The sequence below is a fragment of the Gorilla gorilla genome, chromosome 2 (assembly GCF_029281585.2).
Source record: "Gorilla gorilla gorilla isolate KB3781 chromosome 2, NHGRI_mGorGor1-v2.1_pri, whole genome shotgun sequence".
In the NCBI taxonomy this organism is placed as follows: domain Eukaryota; kingdom Metazoa; phylum Chordata; class Mammalia; order Primates; family Hominidae; genus Gorilla; species Gorilla gorilla.
In genome coordinates this window covers 142,450,198-142,465,248 of record NC_086017.1, presented here as the reverse complement: position 1 = coordinate 142,465,248, position 15,051 = coordinate 142,450,198, and the positions used below count along the sequence as shown (strand labels likewise).

General features: G+C 41.4%; 1 protein-coding gene across 32 annotated transcripts in view; it reads right to left on the bottom strand.

Annotated features, from left to right (window-relative positions):
* The window catches only part of NEK11 (NIMA related kinase 11), a 323,672-nt gene that overhangs the window by 68,340 nt on the left and 240,281 nt on the right, over window positions 1–15,051 (bottom strand). For 22 of the 32 annotated variants that reach the window (XM_063704183.1, XM_063704186.1, XM_063704189.1 and 19 more), the window contains one exon: window positions 8,491–8,587. The exons of the other annotated variants lie outside the window; for them this stretch is intronic. In XM_063704183.1, coding sequence (XP_063560253.1) covers window positions 8,491–8,587 — 97 coding nt within the window. The remainder of the gene's footprint in view (window positions 1–8,490; window positions 8,588–15,051) is intronic. 32 annotated transcript variants of the gene reach the window in all.

Sequence of the window (15,051 nt, the reverse complement as noted above, 5' to 3'; positions counted from 1 at the left end):
CCTTACCCCTCATCTTCCTCTATAAATACTATAAACACAATGTCCACATATAGGAGAAGCAATGCCCACTTGGGCATGATGTGCATGTCACTACACTGATCTCTATGGCATTAATAACGCCAGACTAATGTCTGATCTCTAGGCATTAATAATCTAAAACTGATGACACCAAAATCAGCAGCACTGGAAAGGTGATTCCTCCTAGATATTAGAGATTTAGAACACCACAAACCCCTACTCCTCATTAAGATAATTTAAACAAAAATCTCTGGCTAAATAGCTAAATGAGAAAAAAAAGTATCGCTTTTATTAATCTTTCCAAGCAACACCATTTGACTCCCAGTAAGCAAGGTTTCTGGAAAGCTGTGTTGGATATCTCAGCTGAAACCTGAGGCTAAAAGTGGTTTCTTCCTTTCCACTCCAAATTTAGATGTGGGGACATTTTGTGTACTTTAATCTCAAGTGTGTTTGCTGTAAGACATGAAAATATAGCTTCCTAAATTCCAAAAAATATACCAAAAGCAAGTAAAATAGACCACACAATGAAATACTACATTTATAAAAGACAAAAGTAGATATACAATAGATGGATGGATGGATAGATAGATAGGCAGACAGACAGACAGGCAGAATAAACTCCAAAAGTTTGATAACGTACTTTGTGGGGAAACATCACTCTCATACATTGCTGGTGGGAATGCAAAGTGGCATTTGGAAATACCTACCAAAATTATGTATGCATTTATTCTCTAACTAAGCAATCTCACTTCTAGAAATCTATCTCAAAGATACATTGGCAATAAAACAAACAAAAAACCCTGAATGTGCAAGGCTATTAATTACAGCACTATTCGTACTAGCGAAAGATTGCAAATACTCGTATGTCCGTCATTAGGTTACAGGTTGAATAAACAATAGTACATCTACACAGAGGAGAACTTGGAAGCTGTAAAAAGAAGTGAAGAATATTGCCATATACTACTGTGCTCCAGCATATATTACTAAATAAAGGAGACAAAATGTATATAATATGTTACCAATTTCTTAAGCAGTAGGAGAGAGATTCATTTATCTGAATATATTTTTAAATGAAAGGATGAGCCCTGAAATTTTTAAACATGGAAGGGAGGAAATAGGGCAAGGGATCAGGGATAGAAGCTAGTCTTCATTAAATATGGCTTTTAATAGATCTGACTTTGGACCCATGGAAACATGTTACATAATTAACAAAAGTATTAAAACAAAAGCAGTTTAAAAAAATGTGAAGCAAAAGAAATCAATAAACCTGTGTATACCCACACATACAGTGTGATTCAGCTGAGTGTAGACCAGCACGTGCATGTGAGGAGATTACTGAGCTGAGAGAGGGAAGGACATGAGAGGATGAGAGAGAATAGTACTTGGGGCTCACATTGGGCCATGAATAGTGCCTCTTCAGACCTTCATACTTGCCAAACTGGTAAACCTGGTCATTCATCAGCCATTGCATAGAGAGCCCAGAAGGGTCTTGCTGCAGTAATGGGAAATAACCAGCTGTAGCCTAAATGCTGCCCTGGTCCCACATAACAAAGCTCAAAAGTAAAAACCAAAAGTATCAAACTGCTTCCAAGCAACTAAAACAAAGATCCAGGCTATTTATTGGAATACAAAATTATCCAACACCCACACAGGGTGAGTTTTAACTCACAATGTCAAAGACATCAAAATAATTAGTATAACTGTACTCTACTTGTTAAATAGAGGAAATATTGAACATGTTAAACAGAGACAAGAAAGATGTAACAAAAAGACTCAAACCAAACTTCTAGAGATGAAAACTTAATGTCTAAGATGAAGAATACACAGAATGTTCCAGTCAATTTTGCTATGAATCTCAAACTGCTTACAATGTCCATTTATAAACATACACTGAATGAGATTAACAGTAGATTAGACATTGCAGAAGAAAAGATTAATAAATTTTAAGACATAGCAAAAGAAACTATCCAAAATGACAGACAGAGAGGGAAAAAAAGCCTTAAAAAAAGAGAGCATAGCACCAGTAAGCTGTGGGACAACTTCAAATAGCCTACTATATGTGTAATTGCAGTTCCTAAAGTGGAGAACACGTATCCCTACAAAGATTATTTTTTTCCTGTGCTCACTGCATGAATTGGCAATGCAAAGGTGATTCAGAGAATGTCACCAGAAAATGATGCCATCCCTGTCGTTAAACTGTTTCTTAGGGCCCAGATGTTTTTCAGGTCCCTGACTTCCAATTGGAAAAGTGGGCTCAGAAGCTCCCCCAGATTCTCAGGCCTTTTCCATTATTGAGCTTTTTAGTGAGGTGGATCTGATCCCTAGAAATCTCAATAGAGCAAGACGAAGGAGACTCCCTCTACTCACACTGTTTCCAGGAACTAAGGCCTCCCAGCCATTGCAAAAAGCTGACAAGTCTGACAGGGAAACCAGCAGTTCAGCCTCAAAATTTTCTGGGTAGCAAGTTTCTCTAACAGCAGACTCTTACTGGGGACAGAAACCTTCGGGACAGCTGCTAGTGAGGTGCCTGTGACTTTAATGCCAGACCTGAGTCTCCTTGTGACAGTTCTGTGGAGAATGAAGTTATTCAAAATTGCAAGGCTCTAGCATATGACTATGCATAGATCTAGATCCATATTCATAACTAACTATCCAGTTACAATGGGGGTCTATGATGCTAAGTCATGATTTCACTAATATGACATTATAAAAAGGAAAAACTATAGGGACAGAAAGTAGACCATGGTTGTGAGGTACAGGGTATGGTGGGAGGAGCTGACTACAAAGGGGGAGCACAGGGAATTTTCGGGGACAGAGAACTGTTCTATAATAATCTTGATTGTGCTGATAATTATACGACTATTTGCACTTGTCAACACTGATAGAACTGTTTACTAAAAAGAGTGAATCTTATTGTATACAAATCAAAATTTATAGAACTGTATATAAAAAGAGGTGAGTTTTGCTGCATGTAAATTATATACTCCTTATTAAAATAAATGGAAAATAAGTGAATTTATTTTATTTTTTGAGACCGAGTTTCGCTCTTGTTGCCAAGTCTGGAGTGCAATGGCGTGATCTCAGCTCACTGCAACCTGTCTCCTGGGTTCAAGCGATTCTCCTGTCTCACCCTCCCTAGTAGCTGGGATTACAGACGTGTGCCACCATGCCCGGCTAATTTTTGTATTTTTAGTAATTTAGGCTGGTCTCAAACTCCTGACCTCAGGTGATCAATCTTCCTCGGTCTCTCAAAGTGCTGGGATTACAGGTGTGAGCTGCCACTCCCAGCATAAGTAAATTTTTAAAAGTCAAAAATATTAGGGCCTTAAAACATAAATATATTAATATATTTTATATAATATTTGATTTTTATTAAGACTGATTCCAACTCACATTCTGGTAACAAATGTCTCAAACTTTAATGTGTATATGAATTTCCAAATAGTTTAAAATTCAGATTCTGATTCAGGAGGGATGAGGCCAGAGAGTTTGCATTTCTCACGGGTTTCCAGATGATGTCCCTGGTGCAGGTCAGGGACCACACTCTAAGTAGTAAGGCACAGGACACCAGTGGTCTTACTTGATGTATAAAGCTGAGGCCAAGAGGATAATTCATTTAGATAGAGCAGGCCCTTCGTGTACATTGCCTTGGCCTCTGTGAGTTAAAGGACCAGTCTTAGTCACAGTGTGCCCCTTGCCCCCCTTAGAGCTGAAAGCTGACGAGCCGTCATTCCACAGGGTCTCCTTTTTGGCTTCTAGTGGGAGCATGGAGCCAGGCCTGGAATTTAATCTGGCTTGAGTTGTAAAAAAACAAAACAAAACAAAACAAAACAAAAAACTTTTTTGAACAGAAACCCTTTCCTAAGAGCAGAAGTTTCAGGAGGACCATGGAGCCACAAAGGCCCACTTATCCACCCGTTCACCCATCCATCCACCTACCTATCCATCAATTAATCTATCCATTCATCATTTATCTATCCATACATGAATAGCAACCTCTCTTCAAATGTACATGGAAATTCCTCAGTCAGAAAAGAAGTCAACACTGACTTCTTGTCATTTTGCCAACATTCCAATGACTTTGAGCAGTACCACCTAATAACTTCTGAGAGCTGGTGTTGTCTGTGCACCAGTAGGGGAGTTTCATTTATGGAGTAGTCGCCCTGCAAGAGTGAGAAGTGGCTGTGGCCAGAAGTCAGTTGGAGAATGGCAAATGTCTGGAATTTATATTAAACAACTTCATGGCATTTTCTCAGAGAATTGGCACTAGCACTCTTCACATGCTAAAAAGATACTACATGCATGTCTTAACAAACAGCTGCTTCACTTACCAATGCCCTCAGGTATAAAACATCACAAACACATGTCAACACCTTCAGACACCTGGCTTGGGGATTTTCAAAGTGAAGCAACCACACATATATTGAGTCTAAGTTGTTAACATTTACTGAGCACTTACTATGTGCCATAAACTATTCTTAGTGCATTTCATACATTATCTCAACTCACCCTAACAACAACTCTATGAGGCAAAAATCATTATTAGTCCCACTTCACAGATGAGAAATCTGAGGCCCAAAGAGTTTGGTTAACTTGTCCAAGGACACATATTAGTCAGTGGCAAGGAGGGATATAAATCCCAGCGGCTTGCCCCCTGCATCTCCCCTTCTGACCACTGTGCTAGGGTCTACTCTATGCCTGACATCGCATATATTAATACTTACAAAGCCCCAGGGCCCCCAGTTTAGAGAACTTGGAGAAGGATGGCAGCATGATCACCAGGTGTGTTGCCACCCAACTTCTTCATAGAGGAGATGACAAAGTCATTTGCCTGATATCCTTAAACTGTCACACACTAAGTAAGCCTTCAGGCACTACTTATTGAGCTGGAAGGTTCTTTCTTAACTAGATCTTGCCTTTGCTTATGTAACAATGGGGAAGGCTGTGCAGGGGGCAGATGTGGTAGGGAAATTTAGGAGTTCAGTTTTGGAAATCCTGAGCTTGAGATGCCTAATGGACATCCAAGGGAAAGTGTCAAAGAGCAGATTAAAATTCACATATTTATTTAAATACTTATGGATATAACATATGATGAATAGGACTTCCTTAAAAGTAACATGTGAGAACAGGTGGAAGTATAGAAAAACAACATTGGTCATGGGTGATAACTGTTGAACTGGTTGGGTTGATTAGTCTATAGAAAAATTATACTACTCTGACTACTTTTATATGTGGCTGAAACTTCCTATAATTAAATGTTTAAAAGTTCAGGACACACAATATTTCTTATGTAGGCTACCACCAAAAGTGTATAACCTGAAGCTCATAATGAGGAAACAACAGACAAACCCACAGTAAGAGATATCTTACAAAACAACTGGCCTGCACTCTTCAAAAATGTCAGTGTCATGAAAGATGAAGAATGACTAAGGAACCATTCTAGAGTAAATACACCAAAGAGACATAGCAACTGAGTGTAATGTGTGATCCTGGCTTGTATCCTGAATCAGAAAAACAATTGCTATAATGGGTATTATTGGGATAATCAATGAAATCTGAATATGGATTTGTATGTTAAATAATAGTATGTACTGATGTGAAATTTCCTGAATTCAATCATCATACTGTGGTTATAGTAAGAGAATGTTCTTGTTTTTAGAAGCTACTCATTTAAATACTTAGGGTTGAAGAATCATGAAGCATGGAATCTATTCTCAAACGGATCAGTAATAATAATAATTTATAAGTGTATATGTATATATATTATATAGATAGATATAAAGAAAAATTACAAAAATGTGACAAAGTGTTAACAACTGGTAAATCTAGATGAAGTCTATACTGGTAAATACAGAAGTGAACATCTTGTTCAGTCACGGCCCCTTCCCAGAGTGGCCCACATGCAATGTCTGATTGACTTGGGGTTACAAAGGCCCTCTTGTCCCAACTCAGCACAGTTCTGCAGGGCCATCTAGCCCCAGAACTCCCAATGGGGTTGGCAGAGGCCTCTAATGACCCATGTCACAGCTTGACTTCTCCCTGACCAGTCTGCTTCCTTCCTCCTCCTTTCTACAGGTGTTGGTCTCCAGAAGATTCCCTCACAAACCTCCTCCTACACATTAATCTCCATCTCTGAGTATGCTTCCTGGGAATCCAGCTGTGGCAATTAATATGACCATTTTATAGATAAAGAAACTGAATCTTAGAAAATCACTTGTCAAAGGTTAGACAGCCATTTATTAGTGAAGCCAAGACTCAGACACCAAATCTGCTGACCTCCAGCTTCTCCTCCTTTTTCTTTACCTCTCCAAATTACATCCCTCTGTGAAGGCCAAGGTGAAGGCTAAGTCCCTGCTTCTCCCAGAGGTCTCCCAACTTCCCCTTTCTGACCTTAGAGCTCTCATCATCTATTTGGCTCATGGCCATGCTCCTATTTGGGGACTTTTATTAATCATCACCTCATATTACATAACCATTATGTTGTCACTTAACGTTTTGCATTTGAAGTTTTGTGTTTTCTCTACATTATAATCTCTATGGAGACAAATGTCATTAACTATTCTTCTTGGCATCCCAATAGTTGCCATCCATATGCTGAGCATGCAGTATATCACAGTGCAGAGAAAGAACAGCAAGATTTCCTCTCTCTGGCTGGCTTCTAAGTCTTTGAAACTGAGAAAACACAACATGCTCAAAAGATACGCAGATTTGCAGCCTTGATTTCCTTTTTGCCTTTTCTGGAATGGCATAAGGATTCACAATATAAAATATAAAAGGATGGCAGGTTATTCCACTAGAGGAGCAATACCATCCATGGGGGAGTAACCCAAACTGCAGTAGCCCACATTAAAAAGGTGAGCCAGAAAGTACTTGGTCAATTACAGCCAAGCAATAAGGAGAAAAAAAACAACACACTAGGAATAAAATCATTAGAATGCATCTTGGCCAATTAATTTAGCAAAATATTTTCATTTTAATTATTTAAAACATTTCATAATATGCTAGGAAATGGGGTATTGTGTACTTTGCAAAAGTAATGAAGTCTTAGATCAAAAATCTGACACCACATTGTTAACTTTTACGGGTAAAATAAGCAAACCACTTTTCTTCTCTTTAAAGACTATCAACTGGGAAATTAGCAACACCTTCTATATTATCTCCTCCAAGCAAGGAGAGGTGGAGGTAGTTTCCCTCTACAGAGGGAAAAATTAATCCATACTCCCTCACTTTCAATTTCTGGGAATCAGTTCTTGCCACGGTAATTATGCTATTATAAGACCACTCTCAAAAGAAGACATTTATGCAGCCAGAAAACACATGAAAAAATGCTCATCATCACTGGCCATCAGAGAAATGCAAATCAAAACCACAATGAGATACCATCTCACACCAGTTAGAATGGCAATCATTAAAAAGTCAGGAAACAACAGGTGCTGGAGAGGATGTGGAGAAATAGGAACACTTTTACACTGTTGGTGGGACTGTAAACTAGTTCAACCATTGTGGAAGTCAGTGTGGCGATTCCTCAGGGATCTAGAACTAGAAATACCATTTGACCCAGCCATCCCATTACTGGGTATATACCCAAAGGACTATAAATCATGCTGCTATAAAGACACATGCACACGTATGTTTATTGCGGCATTATTCACAATAGCAAAGACTTGGAACCAACCCAAATGTCCAACAATGATAGACTGGATTAAGAAAATGTGGCACATATACACCATGGAATACTATGCAGCCATAAAAATGATGAGTTCATGTCCTTTGTAGGGACATGGATGAAATTGGAAATCATCATTCTCAGTAAACTATCGCAAGAACAAAAAACCAAACACCGCATATTCTCACTCATAGGTGGGAATTGAACAATGAGATCACATGGACACAGGAAGGGGAATATCACACTCTGGGGACTGTGGTGGGGTGGGGGGAGGGGGGAGGGATAGCATTGGGAGATATACCTAATGCTAGATGACGAGTTAGTGGGTGCAGCGCACCAGCATGGCACATGTATACATATGTAACTAACCTGCACAATGTGCACATGTACCCTAAAACTTAAAGTATAATAATAATAATAAAAAAAGACCACTCTGGTACAGGTAGGGCTAGAAAACAATAAGTATATAAACATAGTAACAGCTTTAGGCTTGGAAATAATTTTCAGCATTTTTTTCTCCTTTGCTTTCAAACATTAGCATGGATGAGAATGTGCTGTGCTGCAAGAATACTATAAGTGCAAATCAACTGAAAAATAATTCTTGCCAAACTTCCCTAATTATTTGACCAGCACCAATACAGAAAGTGAATTTTAGAGAGAAGTTTCTAAGTTGGAACAGCTTAGTCCCAGGTATTTTGTCACAGCAGCACAAATGGACTAAGACAGTATCACATGACTGGGTCACACACTTGGTCAATATGCTTTAACACTGCACCTTCCTAGGGGGCAGGCAACATGCTACTTACTCCCTCATGCGTTTCATCTTGGTCCTGGCCATCGCACTGTTGAAAATTGGTGGTCCTGGGGACATGTCTTCAGCCATGGTGGTGATGGTCTTTGTGTCTGAAAATCAATGCACAGCCCTTATTGACTGCATCAGCAATCCTGCAACTTCAAGGCAATGTTCAAGGGCAATCAGAAAACAGAAGCTAATCCACCTTTGCCACATGGTAATGCTACATTAATTAGAGATGAATTCAATTATAACACGCACATTAAGAAGATTTATTCCAAATGACAAGATTATTTACAGTTTTAATATGCACAAGGCATTCCAGTACAAAGCCTCTCTCACAAAGGATTGTTTAAACAAAACACCATTATTTAAAAGATGAGCTTTTTATCCTAGAAAACTCAGGGGGAAACGTGTCTATAGAAAAGCAAGTGTTCCTGAGGACCCTTTGGCCATTCTCTTTCAGCAGGTGTGGATGTTTGACTAAGTGACTAGGAATTTTTCTAATAAGCTTAGTTTTCCTTTTATCTTAATCTTATACCTGAGCATTAGCTTTTTTTGCAATGGAAAGCAAAATGCTGACCAGAGGTCCTATCTGCAGCTTTAAACTTCAGCAGAATGGAGCAGAAGGCCAAAGTTGTGTTCAGAGGGTAAGAGTTGGTAATGAAAGTTGAGGTGTAATGAAATCTGCTGAGAGAGCTACAGTTTTTAATGAAACATCCTGAAGGCTCTTATAAAACATGTTGAAACTGAGGGAAAGAAATATTCCATCAACTGAAACAACACTACTTTCCATTAAAAAGCTAAAACTGGGTTGGGTGCAGTGGCTCATGCCTGTAATCCCGGCACTTTGGAAGGCTGAGGTGGGCGGATCACCTGAGGTCACGAGTTTGGGACCAGCCTGGCCAACATGGTGAAACCTCGTCTCTACTAAAAATATAAAAATTAGCTGGGTGTGGTGGCACTTGCCTGTAATCCCAGCTACTCTGGAGGCTGAGACAGGAGAATCACTTGAACTTGGGAGGTGGAGGTTGCAATGAGCTCAGATCGCACCACGGCACTCCAGCCTGGGTGAAAGAACAAGGCTCTGTCTCAAAAAAAAAAAAAAAAAAAAGAAGCTAAAACTGGCCCATTAGCAAGAGCTCAGGGCAATCCATAGAGCTGAATTTACAATTTGGCCCTGTGCTGCTCTTTCCTCCCTGGAACTGGGAGCAGAGTACTCCCTGTGCACTTCCTTAGATCCCTTATAAGGTGCTTCACATCCCATCAGTAAAAAACTGTCCACTCCAATGATCATTTATAAATTATATCCATGTAGTTGCTATGTCAGAGAGAAGAGACTCATGTTATGAAATTCCCATTCTTTTCTCAACATATCTCATATAACATGTGCCTGCTTGACTTAGGGACCAAGTAAAGAAGCAAGGTGGAGTCCCCATTTTACATATTAGTAAAACTTTTTCTTCTTCTTCTTTTTTTTGAGACGGAGTTTCGCTCTTGTTGCCCAGGCTGGAATGCAATGGCGTGATCTCGGCTCACCGCAACCTCTGCCTCCCGGGTTCAAGTGATTCTTCTGCCTCAGTCTCCTGAGTAGCTGGGATTACAGGCGTGCGCCACCATGCCTGACTAATTTTGTATTTTTAGTAGAGACAGGTTATCTCCTGTTGGTCTCCTGTTGGTCAGGCTGGACTTAAACTCCCGACCTCAGGTGATCCGCCCACCTTGGCCTCCCAAACTGCTGGAATTACAGGCGTGAGCCACCACACCCGACCTTTTTATTTTTTTGAGATGGAGTTTTGCTCTTGTTGCCCAGGCTGGAGTGCAATAGTGAGATCTCGGCTCACTGCATCCTCCACCTCCTGGGTTCAAGCAATTCTCCTGCCTCAGCCTCCCAAGTAGCCGGGATTACAGGCTCCCACCACCATGCCCAGCTAATTTTTTTCTTTTTAGTAGATACGGGGTTTTGCCATGTTGGTCAGGCTAGTCTCGAACTCCTGACCTGAGGTGATCCGCCTGCCTTGGCCTCCCAAAGTGCTGGGATTACAGGCGTGAGCCACCCCAACCGGCTCTATTTTTTAAATTTTAAAAGTTAAATGCAAATTCTAATGTGTCTCACATACATCCTCCTTTTGCACTACCTGTTGGGGCATGTATCCCACTTTGAACTTCTTGCTCCTATAGACATAATTGAGATGAATATTCTCCAGCTTAATTCTGTGCCAAAGTCTCTGATCTTTCCTTGGACTAGATTCCTAGTTATGGAAATACTGGATTAACAGGGACAAACCTTGTAAAGGGCATAATACAAATTAACAATGTGTTGCTCATAGTACATTCACCAGTTATGCCTTCATGATAAAGACACAAGTACCAGTGACTGATTGCTCCCATTTCTCTCACTCCTGGAGATTGCCCCTTCCACACCTAGAGAGAAAATGTGCCTCGGCCCTCACTGCAACTGGACAGCAGCTTTCTGTCAGCTCCAACCTTCCCACTAGCTCTGGCCAGGACAGATACTTTTCCCCAGGAAGCTTGGGGAGTGGGCAAGAGGAAGGCATAGGGGTTTATTTCATATTCCTGTTGGTTGCTTTTTACAATAATCTTTCCTAGAACCTAAAAAGTTACTAAAACAACACCAACCATACCATGCCAAGTAACTCACATGCAAGCTCAAAAATCAGTTCCGCCAAGAATAAAAATAAGGTGCTCCTTTCCCATCTTTTCCAGAGCTAGCAAGTTTTGAAGACTTATGCAAATAAAGGTGAAAGCAATTTCCAGGAGAGCTGCAGTTTATTTTAAGCTGGCTACAGTTCCCCTCAATAAGGCACTCAGTGCTGCTAGGAAAGATGCTAAGCCTTAAGCCCAAGGGTAGAAAACAGGGCAAGTATAATTTCGAGTAACAGGGTTGGCAAAGCTTGGTGCTCAGAGCAATTCCTTTTTCAGTGTTTCTTATTGGCCAACTTTCTTTCCCCCTGCCTCCCATCTTCCAACATGAATAGTAGTTGCTTTATGTCAAAGAAAAGGACAATTCATTTAACAATCATAATAAAAATAATTGGGGCTAGAACCATAGATGTCATCCAATAGGTGACTGAATCCCAGAGTGTGTTTTAGACCACTGCTTCTCAAACTTTAATGTCATACAAATCATCCAGGGATCTTGTTAAAATGCAGATTCTTCTTTAGTAGGTTTGGGTAGGGCTTGGGATTCTATGTTTCCATACGTTCCCAGGTGATACCAATGCTGCTGGTCCTGCAACCACACTTTGAGTAGTAAGGCTCTAGACAGGCCAGCTACATAATTTGTGGGGCCCAGTGCTAAATGACAACGCAGAAATCCTTGTTCAAGAAACAAGAGAAAAGCTGTTTTTTTGGGGGGTCTGTATTTGTCTGTGGACCTGTCATTGTGCTTTTTGTTGGGTATTTAATGTCATTCTCCCTCGGGAACTAGGGCAGATACTCTGCAGGGGAGTGTAGACACTTATAGGGACCTGGCAGTCTTACCTCACGGCAACCCTTCCTCACTATTACCTAGGATCCCACTGGGAATGGAAGATTGCAGTAGTTATGGGATGGGGATTAAGGGCTAGGTGGCAGAGGAACCTTCCCAGGTAGATGTCTTAAAGGCAAGACAGCACATGAGCAAGGCTTTAAGCCTTGAGCCTGTGTTCCACTGTGTTATCAGCTTTCACTCATAAAACACAAATTCAAAGATAAAATTTTATGAAACCCCTTGTGTGGGCTCCTTCCTGAACCTAGGGCTCTGTGTAACTGCACTGGTCTCACGTCCATGAAGCCCTGGTTCTAGAGCTCTGCTTTCTTAAAGCTCTGCTTTCTGAAAAATAGCTGAATCCTTAATCCCCATGTTAATTTTCAAAAACTACTTTTGGATGGAATGGGCAAGATGGCCGAATAGGAACAGCTCCAGTCGGCAGCTGCCAGTGAGATCAACACAGAAGGCAGGTGATTTCTCCATTTCCAACTGAGATACCAAGCTCATCTCATTGGGACTGGTTAGACAATGGGTGCAGCCCACAGAGGGTGAGCTGAAGCAGGGTGGGGCGTCACCTAGCCAAGGGAAGCCATGAGGGACTGTACCATGAGGAATGGTGCACTCTGGCCCAGATACTATGCTTTTCCCATGGTCTTCGCAACCCACAGACCAGGAGATTCCCTCGGGTGCCTATGCCACCAGGGCCCTGGGTTTCAAGCACAAAACTGGGTGGCCATTTGAGCAGACACTGAGCTAGCTGCAGGAGTTGTTTTTCATACTCCAGTGGCACCTGGAATGCCAGCGAGACAAAATCGTTCACTCCCCTGGAAAGGGGGCTGAAGCCAGGGAGCCAAGTGGTCTAGCTCAGCGGATCCCACCCCCAGAGAGCCCAGAAAGCTAAGATCCACCAGCTTGAAATTTGCACTGCCAGCACAGCAGTCTGAAGTCAACCTGGCATGCTCAAGCTTGGTGGGGGGAGGGGCATCTGCCATTACTGAGGCTTGAGTAGGTGATTTTCCCCTCACAGTGTAAACAAAGCTGCTGGGAAGTTTGAACTGGGCAGAGCCCACCGCAGCTTGGCAAAGCCTCTGTAGTCAGACTGTCTCTCTAGATTCCTCCTCTCTGGGCAGGGCATCACCGAAAAAAAGGCAGCAGCCCCAGTCAGGGGATTAAAGATAAAACCCCAATCTCCCTGGGACAGAGCCAATGGGGGAAGGGGAGGCTGTGGCACAGCTTCAGCAGACTTAAACGTCCCTGCCTGCTGGCTCTGAAGAGAGCAGTGGATCTCCTAACACAGTGTTCGAGCTCTGCTAAGGGACAGACTGCCTCCTTAAGTGGGTCCCTGACCCCCATGCCTCCTGACTGGGAGACACCTCCCAGCAGGGGTTGACAGACAAATACAGGAGAGTTTGGGCTGGCATCTGGTGGGTGCCCTTCTGGGATGAAGCTTCCAGAGGAAGGAACAGGCAGCAATTGTGGCTGTTCTGCAGCCTCCACTGGTGGTACTCAGGCAAACAGGGTCTGGAGTGGACCTCCAGCAAACTCCAGCAGACCTGCAGCAGAGGGGCCTGGCTGTTAGAAGGAAAACTAACAAACAGAAAGGAATAGCATCAACATCAACAAAAAGGACATCCACTCAGAAACCCCATCTGAAGGTCACCATCAAAGACCAAAGGTAGATAAATCCATGAAGATGAGGAAAAACCAGCACAAAAAGACTGAAAATTTCAAAAATCAGAACGCCTCTTCCCCTCCAAAGGATCACAACTCCTCAACAGCAAGGGAACAAAATTGGAGGGAGAATGAGCTTGACAAATTGACAGAAGTAGGCTTCAGAAGGTGGGTAATAACAAACTCCTCTGAGCTAAAAAAGCATGTTCTAACCCAATGCAAGGAAGCTAAGAACGTTGATAAAAGGTTAGACGAATTGCTAACTAGAATAACCAGTTTAGAGAAGAACATAAATGACCTGATGGAGTTGAAAAACACAGCACGAGAACTTTGTGAAACATACACAAGTATCAATAGCTGAACTGATCAAGTGGAAGAAAGGATATCAGAGATTGACTATCAACTTAATGAAATAAAGCATGAAGACAAGATTAGAGAAAAAAGAATGAAAAGGAATGAATAAAGCCTCCAAGAAATATGGGACTATGTGAAGAAACCAAACCTATGTTTGATTGGTGTACCTGAAAGTGATGAGGAGTATGGAACCAAGTTGGAAAACACATTTCAGGATATTATCCAGGAGAACTTCCCCAACCTAGCAAGACAGGCCAACTTTCAAATTCAGGAAATACAGAGAACACCACAAAGATACTCCTCGAGAAGAGCAACCCCGAGACACATAATCGTCAGATTCACCAAGGTTGAAATGAAGGAAAAAAGGTTAAGGGCAGCCAGAGAGAAAGGTCAGGTTACCCACAAAGGGAAGCCCATCAGACTAACAGTGGATCTCTCAGCAGAAACCCTACAAGCCAGAAGAGAGTGGGGGCCAATATTCAACATTCTTAAAGAAAAGAATTTTCAACCCAGAATGTCATATCCAGCTAAACTAAGCTTCATAAGCGAGGGAGAAATAAAATCCTTTACAGACAAACAAATGTTGAGCGATTTTATCGCCACCTGGCCTGCCTTACAAGAGCTCCTGAAGGAAGCACTAAACATGGAAGGGAACAACCAGTACCAGCCACTGCAAAAACATGCTAAATTGTAAAGACCATTTAAACTATGAAGAAACTGCATCAACTAATGAGCAAAATAAACAGCTAGCATCATAATGACAGGATCAAATTCACACATAACAATATTAATCTTAAATGTCAATGGGCTAAATGCCCCAATTAAAAGACATGGACTAGCAAATTGGATAGAGAGTCAAGACTCATCAGTATGCTGTATTCAGGAGACCCATCTCACATGCAGAGACACACATAGGCTCAAAATAAAGGGATGGAATAATATTTACCAAGCAAATGGAAAGCAAAAAAAAGCAGGTGTTGCAATTCTAGTCTCTGATAAAACAGACTTTAAACCAACAAAGATTAAAAGAGACAAAGAAGGACACGGCATAATGGT